The 20,274-nt window shown below is 33.9% G+C and overlaps 1 protein-coding gene across 3 annotated transcripts; it reads right to left on the bottom strand.

The window, feature by feature from the left end:
* Positions 1–338: 338 nt before the first annotated feature.
* Positions 339–20,037, bottom strand: LOC131855469 (GTP cyclohydrolase 1). 3 transcript variants are annotated; one of them, XM_059206745.1, is made up of 7 exons: positions 19,956–20,037; positions 9,364–9,620; positions 4,705–4,812; positions 3,745–3,846; positions 2,979–3,144; positions 2,268–2,384; positions 339–884 (listed from the first exon to the last, which is right to left on the bottom strand). In XM_059206745.1, the coding sequence occupies exons 2-7, from the start codon at positions 9,611–9,613 to the stop codon at positions 755–757; spliced, it is 873 nt and encodes a 290-aa protein (XP_059062728.1). In that variant the 5' UTR covers positions 9,614–9,620; positions 19,956–20,037; the 3' UTR covers positions 339–754. The 3 variants fall into 3 exon arrangements, with proteins under 3 accessions (XP_059062728.1, XP_059062730.1, XP_059062729.1); XM_059206747.1 differs by lacking the exon at positions 9,364–9,620 and having other exon boundaries at positions 19,956–19,997; XM_059206746.1 differs by lacking the exon at positions 19,956–20,037 and having other exon boundaries at positions 9,364–9,660.
* Positions 20,038–20,274: the final 237 nt, after the last annotated feature.

Genomic DNA, 20,274 nt, shown 5'->3' with positions numbered 1-20,274 from the left:
AATTGTCATGATTTTGTATAATATACTATATATTGTAACTTAATATATTATACAAAAATAAATACAGTATAAAATCATCATTATGCCATTTAAATATATATATAAATGTATATATATAATATAGAATAGACATTTAAAGCTGTACTTAAATTAATCTTAACAAAATTGCAAATATTTAATATATAATATATACTTAAAGTTACAATATATATTTGATAGAAAAACATTTTTTTCGAGATCAAACAACGAATTAAGGATACTTTTGTTCCATAATAAAGAGAAACAAAAAGTGCAACAAACGAAAATAAATAAATAAATGTAACGGAAATAACGAAAAGTTAATGAAAATCGCAAATTATGTACAACGATATTTATACAATTTTAATGAAAGAAAATAATGAAAAGTACTTGAAATTAGAATAGTCGATGTGTTTGAATATTAGATAGTTTATTAAGTCATTAGGAAGTTCTTTTTTTAATGCAATATTGGTAAAATTTCTGTTTCCATTACATCTCTACCGTTACTGTGCCTTCCATATTACTTCTAATAGTCGCAAATAATTCATTTGCAGAACAAAAATTACGTATTAAATTAATTTAAAATAAACAAAATAAAATAGGAAACAAGTTTAACGAAATTTGTTTCGTAATTTGCATGCTCGCAATAAATGACGAAATGAAAGTAATGGAAATGAATTAGAGGCAACTAAGAGAATAATTTGAGAGGTCCCGTAGGTGGGAACATGTCGCTGCCTCACTTGGAGTGGACGAGGTTGAGGAACTCCTCCCTGGTCTTGGGGTCGTCGCGGAACACCCCCAGCATGGTGGAGGTCACCGTCTTGCTGTTGATCTTCTGGACTCCTCTCATCACCATGCACATGTGTCTATTGACAATAATAATAAACATAATTTAATACATTTAGCCCTAGTTGTCGAAATAGATGAGGCTCCAAAACCAGTTCCCTCGAAAAATCTAAAAACACTTTAATTACATTTGTAGATAGTCGAGTACGGACAGGATAAAAAAACACATATATATTTTTGAATACAAAATAAAAAGTATAAACTGTAACCATTTTTCGGTTATGGTGGTTATTTTTTTTATTTTTGTCCATTTAAACTTTGGAACCGAAACACTAAACAACATTTCTAGAGCCACAGTCAAAAATTACACAATTGCACCAAGTTTTCTAGAATTAAGACTATTTGTTAAACAATGAATTTAAATTTTCAAAATTTGTCGACTTTGAAATGCCGTCTTTAAAAAAAAATGTATTAAAGTGTCTAGGGACGTGCCATGAAAAGTTCGCGCATTTAATCAGGATTGTAAAATGGTAGAAAGAAAGTTTTTTATTCGCACAAGGTTTAGGTTCTTAATTTTACGGCAAAATGGTGAGAGAGATGGATAGTGGACATGTTTGCCATGAGTGAGCGAGACAGATAGTGACGCCACTTTTACCAAAGTCTAATAGATATATATATATACTATTTAATGTAATTAATAAAATTTAATTGAATAACAAACAACCGTGATGGCCGCGTATATATGAATATATGAATTGTTATTGTATTATGAACTCTTATTGAAGTATAATATACTACATCTAGGTAATCTGAATCATGTAATACTAAAAATAAGTGAGTCTCTATCATACTTCTAAATAATTCGAAGACTAAAAAAAAGTTTAATCAAAATATAATTATTCGAATAACGCCATCTAGCTCTTCTAAATAGAACTAAAATACTAGTGCCATCTATGCGCTAACGTGGACACTAAATGGCAACTAAGTAATATTTCGCACAAGTTCAACAAAATGTTCTCTCAGTTGGTTTTATTTATGTAATTACTAGCAAACGTTAACATTATCTATACATATGTATAAATAAAATTGGAGTGTATGTTTGTAATATTGAAATAACCGTTTTTTACTACATGCATATGAATATAAATACGGTACATACACCAAAATAACATTTTTACAATTTTTGTCTGTCTGTCTGTTTGTTCCGACTAATCTCTGAAATAGCTGCACCTATTTTGACGGAATTTTTAATAGCAGGTAGCTGATGTAATAAGGAGTACCTAACTTAGGCTACTTTTATTTTAGAAAAATAAAATCATATTCCATGCGGACGAAGTCGCGGGTACAGTGGTGAGGTGATAAAAAATTTGACTTTCATAAGCAGCTAAAATGTCCTACATGAATAAATGATTTTTTAATTGAATTTGATGACTACCGCGCTACATAAAGAAACATATACTAACACTCCTTCGATGACAACTGCGACGCCAGCCGGGCGCACAGCTTGTGTTACGGCGATTGCTATCTGTTTGGTGAGACGCTCCTGCACCTGCAGCCGACGGGAGAATATCTCCACGATCCTGGAACAAGCCTTACTTATTGTAAACACCTATTGACGACCTCGGTGGTCTAGCGGTCTAGTACACCGCTTTACGCCCGACGGTCGCGGTTTCGATTCCCCGCACGCACAAACATTTATAAAATATTCATGAGTATGATTGTTTGTATCGGTCTGGGTAATTTCTATGTATAATATGTATTTACGAAAAAAAAATTATCTATGTATTTGTATCAGTTATCTAGTACCCATAACACAAGCTTTAGCTAGCTTAACTTGGGTCTAGATGGCGCTGTGTGAATTGTCCTGAGATTATTATTATATAATTTAAATAAATTCAAAATATCTATTAAATCATATTTACTGAGCAAAGCCTATTACTCACTAAACGATTACTTGAATGACGAGCGTGCATGGCAATAGTTGTTCATGCACGGGATTTTCATTTAATGTTAGACATAGACACCTATATATATAAGTATAAATTGCAAATAAACTGGCTTTTAAAAAGAAAAAATAAGTAATTCAAATTGAGTTTCTTGCCAATTCTAATCAATTGGATCTATATACCGAACTGGACGGTAGAGAAAAAATTAAAATACAAAAAAAAATCTACCTGGCGAGCTTGCTAAGGCCCAAGATCTTGCCTTGGGGCAGGTAACCAATGGAGACCTTCCCGTAAAATGGCACCAAGTGATGCTCGCACATGGAGAACATCTCTATATCCTTCACCACTACCATTTCGTCTGTGTCTTCATCGAATATTGCATTGTTCAGGACCTCTGCAATTATAATTATTACATAGTATAAAATAACGCTGTTGCTGTCTGTCCCTATGTATGCTTAAATCTTTAAAAGTACGCAACGGATTTTGAAGCGGTTTTTTTAATCGATAGTGATTCAAGAGGAAAGTTTATATGTATAACACAGGTACACTCTTGCGAAGCCAGGGCGAGTAGCCAGTAATAGAATAGAATAGAATAGAATAGAAATAGAAAACCATTCACCGTATTTTATAGTACATACACACTACATGATGATCTCGCTGTCTAAAAACGCTACTTTACATATGACTTGCCTCGTAGACAGAGATAATAAATAACCCTGGACAATTAACACAGCGCCACCTAGTCCCATGCTAAACATAAATACATAGATATTTCTATACACATAGCAAACACCCAGACCGATACAAACAATCATACTCATGAATACAAATGATTGCACCGTGCGAGGAATCGAACCCGCGACCATAAGAAGTAAAGCGATATGCTAAACCGTTACACCACCGAGGCCGTCTATCTCTTCAAGATTTTTTGTGTTTTACGAGTATAGTAAACATGAGTACGCAGAGTAATTTATTTATCACCAGATGATCATACCTTCAAGGCTTTGGTCGTATCCCTTGGTGAAGAACAGCATCGCTTTGGCAGCACGTTCAGGTGTCTTCAGCAGGCCCTGTCTTTCAGGATCTTCACCCAGACCTGTAAAATATAAATTTAATTTTCTTTAATTATATTAGCATAGCCCACTGTTTATGGTTATATAAACGCGAAGGTTTCTGATGCTACGTTTACATTCAGCCGCTTCCCCTGTCACTCTCGCTGCCGGAAATATTGGCGGGCGACAACTGAGCGAGAGGGCTGAATGTAAAAACACGCTGCCACTCGCGCTGCCAGTCCTTTGACTCGCGCACGAAAAACCGACAATCGAGGGAGCGCCGGGCAGCGCGAGTGGCAGCGACAATGGCATGGGAAGTGTTTCCACTCGTGTTTACACTCTCGCGCTGCTCACTTCCCTGCCCACTCGGGCTGAGTGTAAATTGGGTATGAGTATGGATGGATGTTTGTTACTTCCACTTATGAAACTTTACAGTAATATAGTTTATATATTAGAATAATACATAGGCTATAGCTTAGGCCGGAACAAACAGACAAACAGACAAAATTGTACAAAATGTTATTTTGATGTATGTACCGTATTTATATTCACATGCATGTAGTAAGTAACTGTTATTACAATATTACAAACAGACACTCTAATTTTATTTATATGTATATATGTATAGATATATGTGCAATCATTACATAGTATAAAACAAAGTCGCTGTCGCTGTCTGTCCCTATGTATGCTTAAATCTTTAAAACTACGCAACGGATTTTGAAGCGCTTTTTTTAATAGATAGAGTGATTCAAGAGGAAGGTTTATATATATAATACATGTACACCCGTGCGATGCCGGGGCGAGTAGTTAGTTATAAATAAATAGCTAAAATAGATGAGAGTGAGTTACCCACTTTTATAAAGTTACTTCGGTAACAGTTATAAGGAAATAGTAGTTACCTGTCAGCAGGAGTCGGTAGGAGTTGGCCATGTCAGGGAGTAACGCTTCTCTTGTGGGTGGTCTGTGATCCAGCTCCAGGTCATGGTGGAATGTGCAGTTCTCGTGCCCTGTGGAAGAAACAGAGAATAAATAAATAAATGCGACAACGTCACATAGGAACAAACTATGCAGAGCTTAGTGTAGCCAACTTTTGATTTTACCTAAATGTCGTTTAACTAAAGTTATTCGTACGCAATTGCGTAAGGTTACACAACAAAATACCAGAGTCTGTTATAAATGTGCCTGAAAAAGATTTAAATGTCAAATAAAACACTTCCTTTGCAAAAAAGCTTACTATAAAATAAAAGAATTCGTTAACGATAATAATGTTTTTATAGTTATACTAGCTGTCCCGGCAAACGTTGTTTTGCCTTAAAATAAAAAATAAAAAAATTAGGGGTGGACTACCCCTAACATTTAGGGGGATGAAAAATAGATGTTGGCCAATTCTCAGACCTACTCAATACGCTAACAACATTTCATGAGAATCAGTCAAGCCGTTTCGGAGGAGTATGGGAACGAAAACTGTGACACGAGAATTTTATATATAAGATTTTAGGTCTTTGCTTTGCTTGTTTTAGGGGGTAGGGGAGTCTATATGATGATGACGTCATTGGTAATTATTTACTTTTTTACACGAATTGCAACCCTCACATTGACTTTGCCAAAAAAAACAATACATTAATTGAAAAATGTTTACTTAAACTTGGGGGGAGGGGGTAAGTGCTTTGCTTACTTTTGCTGACAAGGGGAAGGGGGGTGGGTGTAAATAATTGTAATAAATCTGCTTATGTAACACTTAAACCCCCAATATAACTAACAACCCCCTTTCGCCCTATGAGATCAGGTTAGTTTGCCCATTACTTTATGTGGATGTGGTTTAGCACACCAAGCTACGAATCCTGGAAACAGATCCAAGGGACATAAGCCTAACGGTGGGCTACCTCATGCTGAAGAAGACGATGACATGAAAGGAGGCGGTTACTCTTTATGACATTCGCAATCTTTGTACCATCAAAATCTGTCCATCCGTTTCAGAGATCAGTAAGAACAAACAGCCGGACAATTTTTTATATTTTTTTTATGATTGTTTTTTTAAACTATGACGGTGGCAATTGGGCATACGGCCCATCTGATGGTAAATGGTTACCGTAGCCTATGGACGCCTGAAACACCAGGGGTGTCACGTGCGCATTGCCGACCCTTAAGAAACTTTAACAAGAAGAACTAACAAGAAACTCAGCTCGTATTTTTTTTTAAATAAATGCATGAGATTTTTCAAGAAGGGTTTCTTGAAAAACCTCATGATATTTTGTATACCTATAAACTTAGTATGGTTATATGCATTTAATGAAATCTGTATTATTGTAAATATGTACAATTATTTAAAAAAAAAATACGAGCTGAGCTTCTTGTCAGTTCTTCTCATCTCGAAATCATTCCGAACTGACGGTAGATTTGACATATCATAAGTCTGTAATAGACCTACATAAATAAAGATATTTAGAATTTTTTTTAATGTTTTAAAAAGCTATCAATTTGAAATAACAAACAGACATTTAAACTTTATTTGTTGTATATATTTGTGGTTTTTTTTTACAATGTAAACACGATTTGTAAAGCATGGCATACAGCAATCTGATATTATTGAGGATAAACATTCTGAATAATGTAACGAAATACAAATATTTACCATATATTGACATTTTAGTATGTATGCTATCATATTTATTGAGCAAAACCTATTACTCACTAAACGATTACTTGAATGACGAGCGTGCATGGCAGTTGTTCATGCACGGGATTTTCATATAATGTTTTTTTTTTTTCATAACACAGAGGACAAACGAGCATGCGGCTCACAAACTACCAACGAGCACTAATTTATTAGGGTTAAATATGAATACACAAAAGATTCATAAACAATAATTCATAAATATGAATAAACAATCATACTCATGAATACAAATAATTGTACCGAACGACGAGTCGAACCCGTAAGTTGTGTGCTAAACCGTTAAACCACCGAGGTCGTCAGTTTTACTCACAATTATGTGCAAATTCGATTGGAAATCACAGATTCGTTCCGAACAGACAAATTATGTTTATTTAAATCTTTAACAAGTAAAATACCGACACATTTATAACAATATTCAAGTCATCCGATGAATATTAATTACCTTTTGATTGTTGATTTAATTAGAGATGAAATCATGCCAGTTTTATTATCAAACATACCTTTTTTATGGCCTTTGAATGACTTTGAAAACAAAATCTTTGTTTCAATTAAAAAATTACTTGAAAACAAAATCTTTGTTTCAATGAAAAAAATACTTGAAAACAAAATCTTTGTTTCAACGAAAAAATTATATTGAAAACAAACTTTTCTTTGCACGAATAAAGGACTTTGAAACCAAAATCTTTGTTTCAACGAAAAAATTACAATAAAAACAAAATCTTTGTTTCAACGAAAAAATTACATTGAAAAAATAACTTTGTTTTGACGAAAATTGCATGGAGTGATTGGTGGATATAAAAGATTATACTGTCATGCGAGGAATCGAACCAGCGACCATCGGAACTAAGGCGGTTTGGTAAACCGCTAGACCACCGAGGCCGTCAACAATAATCAATATTAATTACTGGAACTATCAATTACCCATACAATTAACTGCCATTTAATGACAAAGAAAAATCTTTGACACGGAATTCAACCTTAGACGAACGATTCTAAGAAATCATCACGGCTACATCCATTTTAACCAGATTAAATAGAACAAATATTAGGAATGCAAACGATACACCGATCAACCGAGTTATCGAACATAACTCATATAAATAAAATTGGTGTGTCTGTTTGTAATATTGATATAACTGTTTTTTACTACATGCATATGAATATAAATATAGTTCATACACCAAAATAACATTTTAAAAAATTTTGGTCTGTCAGTCTGTCTGTTTGTTGCGGGTAATCTCTGAAATGGCTGGACCGATTTTGACGAAACTTTTTTTGGCAGGTAGCTGATGTAATAGGGAGTAACTTAGGCTACTATTATTTTAGAAAATTAAAGTTAAATTCCACGCGGATGAAGTTGCGGGAACAGCTAGTTTAATAATATATTTATATCATAGAAGTATCGATCATAAACATCGATATTTGGTCGATACATCGTTCCCACATTCACAAACATCGACATGACCATAGTTGTTCAGTCCGTTCGGAATTTCAGAATCACTGTGGCGTTGCGCATAACTCATTATATATGTATATGTGTATGTGTATATTTGTGTATTTTTGTGTATATATATTATTGTTGTCTATGACATAACTTTTTAATTGTCTATTTTTAATATAATTGTCATTGATTTCTTTGTAGTGTAACGATGACAGTTCACGTACCTATATTAATTATATATCTGATCTAAAATAATTAATTTTTATTATTTATATATATCTATTGTTATACACAAAGTTGTGTCAGAAACAATTGTCTATATATTTAATTGTGACGCGTATTATTTATTGTACCTATTTCTACCACTCTGCAATTCCTCTCAGTAACTCAAAGGTTGACTGGAAGAAATCCCTCTTCTGGGATAAGTCCGCCATTGTACGCATTTTTTTTTAAGTCAAATAAATGATACATATAATTTATGAGCATTAGAGTATGTGTGTGTGTGTATGCGCGCGTTTTAAAGCTGTATGCGTTTTGTGTATTTTTTTTTGTATTCACGTCCATAACTTTGCGTCTGTTTTATGTGAGTATATACAAAAAATACAGCAATTAAACTATTAAGTTTTCGGTTTCATCATAAGAGAGGTTTAAAACTAATTAATTATTTTAATTTTTAAATTGGACGAGTAATGTGCTCATTCCATCATCATCATCATCAGTACATAGTATAAAACAAAGTCGCTGTCGCTGTCCATCCCTATGTATGCCTAAATCTTTAAAACTACGCAATTAAAAAACATCTGCAAAAACATCGATATATCGCTCTTATTAACAATATTTTTTCATATCAATGTTTTTCAAACAAACATCGATCTTTTTCACGATGTTGCATCTCTAACAAATATTGAATCACTCTTATCCACGGAACCCCAAGGGTGTACTTTGATTAGGGTAGTTAAATAAAATAAACTAAAATGAAACTATGAAAATATTTCCACAGTGGTTGTTGTATTATGTGTTGTTATTTTTATTACGGACTACTCTAATGCTGGCTGCAGCTGGCCTTTACAGCTTCACCGGACGATAGGGATGGCATCCCAAACCCACGAAAGGACATGGAGCGTCTGAAGGCCAACTCCAGCCGGATGGATACGACTTTAGTCTGAAGGCACCGCTAGGGGTTCGAACCTCGGCTCAGGCCGTCGTAATTTCGATCCCCGTTTGAATTGGACGACGGATCGATCTGTGACTTTGTATGTCTGTATATATATCAACAATGTTTTTTAATTTATGTATAATATTATTATTACATTGTAACTTACTATGCTTTACTAGCAAACGAATTAAAAAACAAAATGTACTCCACGCAATGGCTAGTTCCTCATTAAAATAAGTTCAGATGACATTAGATGGATGATGCACCGGAAAATTGGTACCAACCTGGTGTGGTGGAAGTCCTCGGCGTCATCGGAGTACCAGGCACCTCCAGCTCACTCTCGTCATTCAAGTGGAAACTCTTCAACGCCTCCGGTGTTTTCTTGTATTTACTCACAAAAGATTTGTTCGTACTATTCTCAACTCCATTCTCTTCTGATATCGAATTCCTTATTGATCGAGAACTGACTCTTCTTATTAGTGCTGATGGTGGAATGGTAGGTTCGTTGTTGTCTTTTCCATTTATAGCGGACATTTTTTTTCTAGAATTGTTACGAATTGTTTTTACATGTGACCGTTACGATAGTACTGAGCGGATTGCGATGTTGTAATGTAACAATTTGTTATAACAATTGACTCCTGTTAAAGGTTATCGATAGATACTAATATGTTTGGAAAGTGTGTGTATACGTCTGTTTATCAGTATTGTATATATTATTTATTAGAATTATGTATTATTGATAGTTTTATAAGGAAATGTACGCCGACAGTAAATAAATAGGATAAGAAAGAAGCAGTTGATGAGTTTTAGACGAAGATGTAAAGGCAGAAGTTTGGTTATGTCGAAAAGTGTTTTATTGCCATATTGTCCACTAATAGTTTTTTACTGTGCATATTGGGCAAATAGGCTATTATATATTAGATTTACAAAATGAGTACAGTAAATTTTATATCATAAAAATATGATACTAATATAATAATATATATATACTAGTTGTACAGGCAAACGTTGTTTTGCCTTAAAATAAAAAAAATTAGGGGTGGACTACCCCTAACATTTAGGGGGATGAAAAATAGATGTTGGCCGATTCTCAGACCTACTCAATACGCTCACAAAATTTCATGAGAATCGGTCAAGCCGTTTCGGAGGAGTATGGGAACTAAAACTGTGACACGAGAATTTTATATATAATATTTGGGGACAGCAAGTTTGTCTTTAAATCTAGTATTAATATTATGAATATTGCTGTTTTTTGGAAATAAGTCAATATTTTTATGAACATATAGGATATTTGAATATATAAATTGAGAAGCAACGATGAGAATATTTGCCTCTTTGAATTTCTCTCTTAATGAGTCACGACTCTTCATACAGTAGATCGCTGTCTGTGTTATTATTGTAAAGATGACGAGTACGTTGGTTTGTTTAGTTGAATGTTATCTCAGGAAATATTGGATCAAAATTAAGAAATCGTTTATTGCTAGCCTACTTATCGAAGAAGTGTCCTGTCGAAGAACTGTCGGCCCATCTGATGGTAAACGGTTACAGTAGCCTATGGACGTCTGAAACAGCAGGGGTGTGCAGGGATGAGGATTGTTAGTAATGTGGATTGATAACCCCATAGCTAGCAAGATACCATGTCAGGTTGACCTCCACGCGGTTCCCCCCGAAACCATCATTTTAAATTCCTGGTGAATTTGTCATGATGTGCTAACTGACCTGACCTCATGCTTACCATCCTCTACTGGTGCCCCGCCAGCGTATACCGTTAGCGTAAGCGGGTATGGTGCACCCGTCCATTATCACACAAACAAAACACCAGGGGTGTCACTTGTGCATTCCGACCCTTAAGAAACCTAAGTATACCCTTCTTGAAAAACCCCGTTCGATATATTATATTCATATTATTTTCGTATATGTACTTGAAGGAAATCCAAATGTTTTCAATAGTGTTTATCACAACGTGAAACAAATTCTTCCACGTGTTGTTTATCTAATAATAGGGTTGTAACAATTATATTTATTACGTTATTACTGTCAATATACAAGATCAGAGCGTGGTTTTGTTGCTATGTTGCCTCGGTGGTCTAGTGGTATAGCACATCGCTTTACTTCCGATGGTCGCGGGTTCGATTCTTATCCATCTAAATATTTATATCAGTTGTCTAGTAATACAAGCTCTGCTTAGCTTATGACTAGATGGCGCTTTGTAAATTGCTCAGGATTGTTATTATTATATTCTCTATAACAATATTATAGAGGTAAAGTTTTTAAGTTTGTACGTTCGGCGTTATCTCCAGTAAGTACTATTCGATTTTGAAAATTACAAAAAAAACTGTAGTAAAATGACAAAAATATGATCAAAATTAACATAATATTAGTTATCTTACAATTGTGTGGTTTGTACAAGTGTTTTAAGGATTCAAATATCCTCACCGTTGCTTCTCAATACATTTATGAAAATATCATGTATGCCAGGAAGAATATAGACAGTTTCAAAAGAGTTAGTGATTGCACTAATAAAAGCTTACGTAACAATAACAAACTGATTTTACCTAAATGTCGTTTGGCTAAAGTTAGTAATTCGTTTTATGGCAATTGCGTAAGGTTTTACAATAAAATACCAGAGTCTGTTATAAATCTGCCAGAAAAAAGATTTAAATGTCAAATAAAACACTTCCTTTGCAAAAAAGCTTACTATAAAATTGAAGAATTCGTTAACGATAATAATGTTTTTATAGAAAAACTTTAAATCTATAGCACTAACAATATTATCTGATTACACTAATAATGAGTGCGTAGCGACTTCTATGTTAATTATCGCATGCCTCTTACTTGTTATACTGTAATTATTTATATAAAAAAAACATCTATTAAAAAGAGCAACACACAAGTTTCTTGCTCATTCTTCTTGTGATGAATCTGCATTCCGAATGAGTGGTAGAATCAAAATATGACTATTCAAAAGTGCTTGTAATGAGTTTATTTGAATAAAGATTATTTCTATTTCTATTTGATCACAACCGGTAGTGATCCCGCGTTTTTTTTAATCAAAGTCAACCTTGATATTGGTACGTTAACCTACTTTATTAAAGTGAGGTTAGGCGCAAGGTCTGTACACTTCCGACAGGTCGAGATTTTTAACGATTATGCAATTGTTAGTTTATTTATTGTAATATTAGTTATGCTAGCGGTATTCAATTCAATTCGTGCGTTTATAAATGACTAGCTGCGAATTTGTCCGCGTGGAATTTAACTTTATTTTTTCTAAAATAAAAGTAGCCTAAGTTACTCCTACCCAATTTTTTTATTTCTTGAACTATTTTTGTTGTATAATTCGTCATTAAAATATATACAACCCTAAAATTTTAACGCCTCTACCATCAACCCCTGTTTTAATAGTGATATTAATTTATTAAACGAAACGTTGCCGGTTGAGTTAATTTAATTATATATTAAAAAAAACAGAAAGTGCTCACGCAACATTAACGAAAGTTGATTGACAGCGTGACTTTTACCAAAATTGGATATTAATTAAGAATGGTATTTGGATCGAGAGGTTAAATTACCTTATTTATTTGGAAAATGCACAGAATTATATTACTACAGCCGTTGTGGTATATATATATATATATATGTTAGGACACTTGATACGGCATGATGATTTCAAGAAAATTATTATTGAGGGGAAAATAGAAGGAAAGAGGGGGAGGGGAAGACCAAGGAATAGCTACATCAAACAAATTGAGGACAAAATGGGAGTCGTGTCGTATCAAGAATTAGAGAGCATGATGGAAGATCGCGGAAAGTGGCAAGAGCTCCACCGACAAGAGCGTAAAAAATGTCCTATTTGAATAAATGATTTTTTAATTAGTATGAGATGTTTAGAGAAACAAGTTTTATTAGAGAATAATTCAATGGTGCACCCTTCTGAGCTGTTTACGCTGGCGGGGCACCAGTGGAGGATGATAAGAGCATGAGGTGAGATGAGTTAGCACATCGAGACAAATTTACCAGGAATCTAAATATATATGACTCAAAAGTGCTGACTGACTTAGTGATCTATCAACGCACAGCCTAAATCACTGGTCGGATCGGGCTGAAATTTGGCATGCAGGTAGATGTTATGACGTAGGCATCCGCTAAGAAAGGATTTTGATTATTTCTTCCCCCAAGGGGATAAAATAGGGGATGAAAATTTGTCAATTTTATACCGATCGGGCTGAGACTTTGCATGCATAAAGCTATTATGACCTAGGTATCCCCTAAGAAAGCATTTTGATAAATTCCACGCCCAAAGGGATAAATTAAGGAGAGCGAAGCCGCGGGAAAAAGCTAGTGTAGCTAGCTATATATAAACCTTCCTCTAGAATCACTCTAGCAAAGGATGTTTGTTATTTTTTTTTACGCAAAAAACCAATTAATGGATTTTCATGAAACTTTACAGTAATATAGCTTATCAGAATAACACATAGATTATTTTCATGCGTGTGAAATCGCGGGCACGGCTAGTATGTAATGTTAATTAAAAACATATAAATAAAAGCAAACCCGGGCACGCGTTGCTGTGGCTAAGGTTCTTGAATAAAATAATATTGCGACTATAAATTGAGATGTAAGCTATCCTATCTTTCAAGTTGGATCAAATTGCACGCAATGTGCAAATCAAATTTGCAATCAGTTCAGTAGTTTAGGAGTCCATAGCGGACAAACAAAGTGACACGTAATTTTTATATACAAACTAATTACTCACCCCGGCTTCGCACGGGTGTTCATGTATTATATATATAAACTGTAGGGACTGGTCTGCTCTAATCACTACGACTGTTTTAATCCTATTGTGTACTTAATATCTGACCTTAATAAATTAGTGCTAGTTGGTGGTTTGTATTCGCACGTTTCGAATTGGAAATGTAAAGTTACAATGATTATTTAAAAGAGCAACACGCAAGTTTCTTGCTCGTTCTTCTTGTGATGAGACAGCTTTCCGAATGAGCGGTAGATTTAAAAAAAATTGTTGACTATTCAAAAGTGCTTAAATTAAGTTTATTTGAATAAATGAATTTCTATTCTATTCTTAAACCTTCCTATGAATCACTCTATCTATTAAAAAAACCGCTTCAAAATCCGTTGCGTAGTTTTATAGATTTAAGCATACATACGGACAGACAGCGACAGCGACTTTGTTTTATACTATGTAATGATAATGATATAAGTTTGCTAGTAGGTTTAAACAATATAAGGCTGTTAAATATAGGTATAAGGTCCTTGCTATTAAAGTGAACGTGCGTCCTTCTTGTACAGTGGCTACAGTCCACAACATTAAACTGACGCAAATATTATTCTAAGATAACGTAATGTTGGTATATATGTTAATTCAGATATTAGCTAATATATTATTTTTATTTCTTCATCATTGCCTTGCCTTTATCCCATTATTTGGGTCTGCGCAGTATGTAATTCTCTTCCACTGCTCTCTATCGGTCGTCATATCTGAGCATACTCTTCTTTTATTCATATCATCTTTCACAGAATCCATCCATCTTTTCTTAGGGCGTCCCCTCCCTTTACATCCATCCACATTCATATTACACACTTTCCATAAGACATGGTCCTCATTCCTCCGCATAACATGCCCATACCAGCTCAATCTGTTACCTCGCAACTTTTCTATAACCGGCGCAACTTTCAAACTTCCTCGTATATACACATTCCTTATTCTGTCATTCCTGGTAACCCCACACATCCATCTTAATATTCGCATTTCTGCCACATGCACACGCCATTTTTCCGTCCCCTTTACGGTCCAACATTCAGATCCAGACAATATTATTTTTATTTCTTATATAATTAATATGAATTTATTTTTTACTAACTGACAATTTCGTTTGTATCACACTTACTTGACATCAATAATTATATTTCACCCAACTTACATAATATCTTTTTAAATTATAATCTATGTGTTATTCTGATGTATAAACTATATTAGTGTAAAGTCTCATCAAAATCTGTTCGATAGTTTTTGCGTGAAAGAGTTAAAACATCCATGCATACTCACAATCTTTTGCGTTTATAATATACTAGCTACTCGCCCCGGCTTCGCACGGGTGTACATGTATTATATATATAAACCTTCCTCTAGAATCAATCTATCTATTAAATAAACCGCTTAAAAATCCGTTGCGTTGTTTTAAAGATTTAAGCATACATAGGAACAGACAGCGACAGCGACTTTATTTTATACTATGTAATGAAATAATGAAGTAAGAAGGCCTGGCGCTTTAGCATACCCCTTACTTAATACCAATGGTCACGGATTCGATTCCTCGCACGGTACAAACATTTGTTTTAATATTATTTTTGAGCTTTTCATACTAAGTTGATGGCTTGATATTAATTCTTACGTCTAATAGAAATTAAAAAATAAAAATTATTTGAAATGTTTCCAAAGTAAACAGAGCTTGTGTTATGGGTACTAGACAACTCAGATCAATTCAAACAATCATACTCATGAATGTAAGGAATCGAACCTGTGAACATCGGAAGTGCAGCGGTGTGCTGAACCACTAGACTATCACTGTCACTAATGTGTTTATATATATTTTATATAATATTATATTTTATATACTAGCTCAGCCCACAACTTCGTCCGCATGGAATAGACGACGAATGAGCAATTTCCATTTCATCCCCTATTTTATTTTACTAAATTTAAAATTTTTTATTTACATAAATTTCTGAATATAATAATTATTTACATTTAGTCAGGAATCTAAAAAATAAATTTCAAGCTTCTAGCTTTATTAAATGAAGATACTTCCATACAACTTTGCATCTCCCCTTTCAACCCCTTACAACCCTTACAACCCTTTTTTTCGTCTCAAAAAGTAGCCTATGTCCTTTCTCAGGATCTAGACTATCTGTTTAATTAATAATGTATATAATAATTTTGTTAAATTTCATTTGAATCGGTTCAGTAGTTTTGGCGTAAAAGACAGACAGACAGACAGACAGACAGAGTTACTTTTGCATTTGTAATATTAGTAATGATTATATAATAATTTATATGCTGCTGTCAGCATCGTTTTTATTGTGTTGTGATGTAATAAATGTTATTCTATTCTATTCTATTCTTTATGACAACTATAGTCGTAATTGAAGAATTTATTTCTGTTATAAAAATCATTGCAAAACAAAAGGAAACATTTGTCACTATAATATGTATTGTTTTAAGTTTGACGCGGTTATAATTTACATGTATAACTAGCTGTTCCCGCGGCAGCGTCCGCGTGGAACTTTATTTTTCTAAAATAAAAGTAGACTAAGTTACTCCTTAATATGTCAGATACCTGCCAAAAAAAGTCCCGTCGAAATCGGTCCAGCCTTTTCATAGATTAGCCGGAATAAACAGACAGACAAAAATTGTAAAAAATGTTATTTTGGTGTATGTACCGTATTCATATGTATGTAATAAAAAAAATTGTTTTTTTTTAAATAAAAAGCATTACAAACAGAACATGGGTACAAAATCAATTTTATTTATGATGAATATAAATACGGTATATACACAATATAAATAAAATTTTTTACAATTTTTGTCTGTCTTCTGATTCTTCCGGGATCTCTAAAATGGCTGGACCGATTTTGACGGGACATTTTTTGGCTGTCTGTTTGTTCTGCTGATCTAATAAGATTAACTTTTTTTGGCTACTGTAATATTTTAGAAAAATAAAGTTAAATTCCACGCGGACGAAGTCGCGGGTACAGCTAATTTATACTATCATTAAGGGTATATGTTATCTGTGGTTTTATATAAATATAAATTTAATTGGACACAGGGAAAATCGATTTTGTGTGATATCTGAATTACTGTTCATTAACAAATTGCCGTAATTGTCTGTGACGAAAATAAGGTAAAATCATAAGGAAACAAAAGGTTATTTTTTGTTTAATTATTGCCAGAATGTTTACTGAACCTAAACGAGGAATTACAATAAAGCAAAAAATTCTTTTTTTTTCCTTTTTTTACCTATAACTCCAAGGTGACATATAGTGATCTATCAACGCACAGCCCAAACCACTGGACGCATCGGGCTGAAATTTGGCATGCAGGTAGATGTTATGATCTAGGCATCCGCTATGAAAGGATTTTGATTAATTCTACACTTAAAGGGATAAAATAGGGGATGAAAGTTTGTATGAAACTTCGTCAATTTTTAACCGATCGGGCTGAAACTTTGCTTGCACAAAGCTAGTATGACGTAGTCATCCGTCCGTCCGGGCCGTGTGAAAGATGATATGGTGAGAAAGGGAGTAAATAACGAGATGACTGCGAACAGGGATGAATGGAAGCGAAAAACATATTACGACGACCACAAATAAATGGGATAAGAAAGCAGATGATGAAGAGTTACAAACTGACATAGAAATAATATTTATTCAAATAAACTCAATACAAGCACTTTTGAATAGTTATATTTTTATTTTACCACTCATTCGCCCCTCCGATCGATCTCCCCTCTCCGATATTACGACGGCCTGACCCGAGGTTCGAACCCCTAGTGGTGCCCTCAGACTAAAGTCGTATCCGTCAGGCAGGAGTTGGCCTTCAGCCGCTCCATAAGTCCTTTCGCAGGTTTGTGCCATCTGCACTCGCCCCCTATCGTCCGGTGAAGCTGTAAAGGCCAGCTGCGGCCAACAGCATTAGAGTAGTCCGAAAAAAAACCACTCATTCGGAACGCAGACTCATCATAAGAAGAATGAGCAAGAAACTTGTGTGTTGCTCTTTTGAATCTTATATATAAAATTCTCGTGTCACAATGTTAATTACCATACCCCTCCGAAACCGATTTTTAGCGGGTTTTTTTACCGATTTTTATAATTAGCGGTGTAACAAAAATATTGACGAACAGGTAATCAAACGCCAATCGTAATGTAGAGAACACAGCGTTGGAATAGAATAGAATAGAATAGAATAGAAAATCATTTATTCAAATAAACTTACATTGAAGCACTTTTGAATAGTCACCACATTTTCTAATCTACCGCTCGTTCGGAAAGCTGTCTCATCACAAGAAGAACGAGCAAGAAACTTGCGTGTTGCTCTTTTAAATAATTTTATTATTACTTTACATTTTTAAGTTTAAGTGTGTGAATACAAACCACCAATTAGCACTAATTCAATTAAATACTCAAAAAGAAAAAATATAGTTGGCTATTGAATCTTATGAAATAAATTATTGAGGAGATTTTAATATATATTTTTGATGGAATTTCCAACAATCTTATATGGATGTTAAAAAGGAAACTACTCAATTCTCAATCTCTAACTTCAATACAAGTAAAATATTATCTATACATATATATAAAATTGCAGTGTCTGTTTGTAATATTGAAATAACCGTTTTTTACTATATGCATATGAATGTAAATACGGTACACTAAAATAACATTTTTCACAATTTTTGTCTGTCCGTCTGTCGGTCTGTTTGTTCCGGGTAATCACTGAAATGGCTGGACCGATTTTGAAGGAACTGTTTTGGCAGGTAGCTGATCTAATAAGGAGTAACTTAGGCTACTATTATTTTATTTTAGAAAAATAAAATTAAACTCCACGAGGACGAACTCCCGGGAACAGCCAGTTAGAATATATAACCGGTCACGCTGCAACACTGCGCTTTGTTTACAAACGAGTGATCACCATTTTTCTCATGTTTTATTGCGGGCAACTGTACTTGGCGTAGGTCAAGATATACCACTTCTATATAGGAAATGATTCCGATACTGACACTGTATATATGTGTATTATATATCATTACATAGTATAAAACAAAGTCGCTGTCTGTCCGTCCCTATGTGTGCTTAAATCTTTAAAACTACGCAACTTTTGAAGCGGTTTCTTCTAATAAATAGTCACTCTATTTAAGAGGAAGGTTTATATGTATGATACATGTACACTGGACGAAGCCGGGGCGAGTAGCTAGTATTACATATATGCTTACTAATATTATAAATGCGAAAGTAACTCTGCCTGTCTGTCTGTCTCGTTTTCACGTTAAATCTACTGAACCGATTTAAATTAAATTTGGTACACGGATAGTCTAGAGAAAGGACATAGGCTACGTTTTAATACGAAAAAAGGGTTGTAAGGGGGGATGAAAGTTGTATTGAAGAATCTTACAATAATAATAATAATAATAATCTCAGGACAATTCACACAGCGCCATCTAGACCCAAGTTAAGCTATCTAAAGCTTGTGTTATGGGTACTAGACAACTGGTACATATACATAGATTTTTTTTGTGAATACATATTTATTATACATAGAAAACACCCAGACCGATACAAACAATCATACTTATGAATACTGTGTGAATTGTTTGTGCCGTGCGAGGAATCGAACCCGCGACCACCGAGGTCGTCAAGAAGCTTGAAACTTATTTCGAAGCTGTTGATTAAATACAAATAAATATGACATTCAAAGTATGTAAAAATGGTACCCTTATTGTTACCCCCCTTAAGGGGGTAAAAAATTTAATCTAAAGGGTATCGAAGTTTGTATGGAAAATTATTTTTATGGTTAGCTTAATTAATATTTTTTCTTTGTTTGGTTCGAGGTCACAAAAACGCGGACGAAGCCGCGGGCACAGCTAGTATATATATGTTGTACACGACATTGTTTCATGTAATGATTTTATACACTCACTTTCCAAGGTCAATTCCGATTTTATATCCAACACTATATATTTAATTTACATTAAAAACAAACAATTATTTACTAAAAAAAACATTAATCAATAATAAATTTTATTAAAGAAATAACATCGCAACTCGTAGGTAATTAAGTTTGAAAAAATAAATAACTTTTACTTACGATTCTCGCGATATATTCCCACTCTGTATTTTATGAGGTAAATAATATATTTAATTCAAAATAACATAAATATATATATATATATATTCAAAAACGTGTGTCTAAGTTCATAACTCTGGGCTGACTGACTTGGAAGTCGAGCAACAGATGGGGTATTGAATGGAAGTGCGCCTGTGTGCCACAGAAATCAATATATGCGTCACACAACCATACTATCAACGTCACAATATCAATCACATCCGATTTACAACCCTATCACATAGATATAAGATATATATTGTCACACAAGCATGCTATCCATGTCACAATACCAACCACA

The sequence above is a fragment of the Achroia grisella genome, unplaced genomic scaffold (genome assembly GCF_030625045.1).
Source record: "Achroia grisella isolate CSIRO2021 unplaced genomic scaffold, CSIRO_AGI_Agris_v1 utg1433, whole genome shotgun sequence".
Classification (NCBI taxonomy): domain Eukaryota; kingdom Metazoa; phylum Arthropoda; class Insecta; order Lepidoptera; family Pyralidae; genus Achroia; species Achroia grisella.
This window is presented reverse-complemented; position numbering and strand designations above follow the sequence as displayed.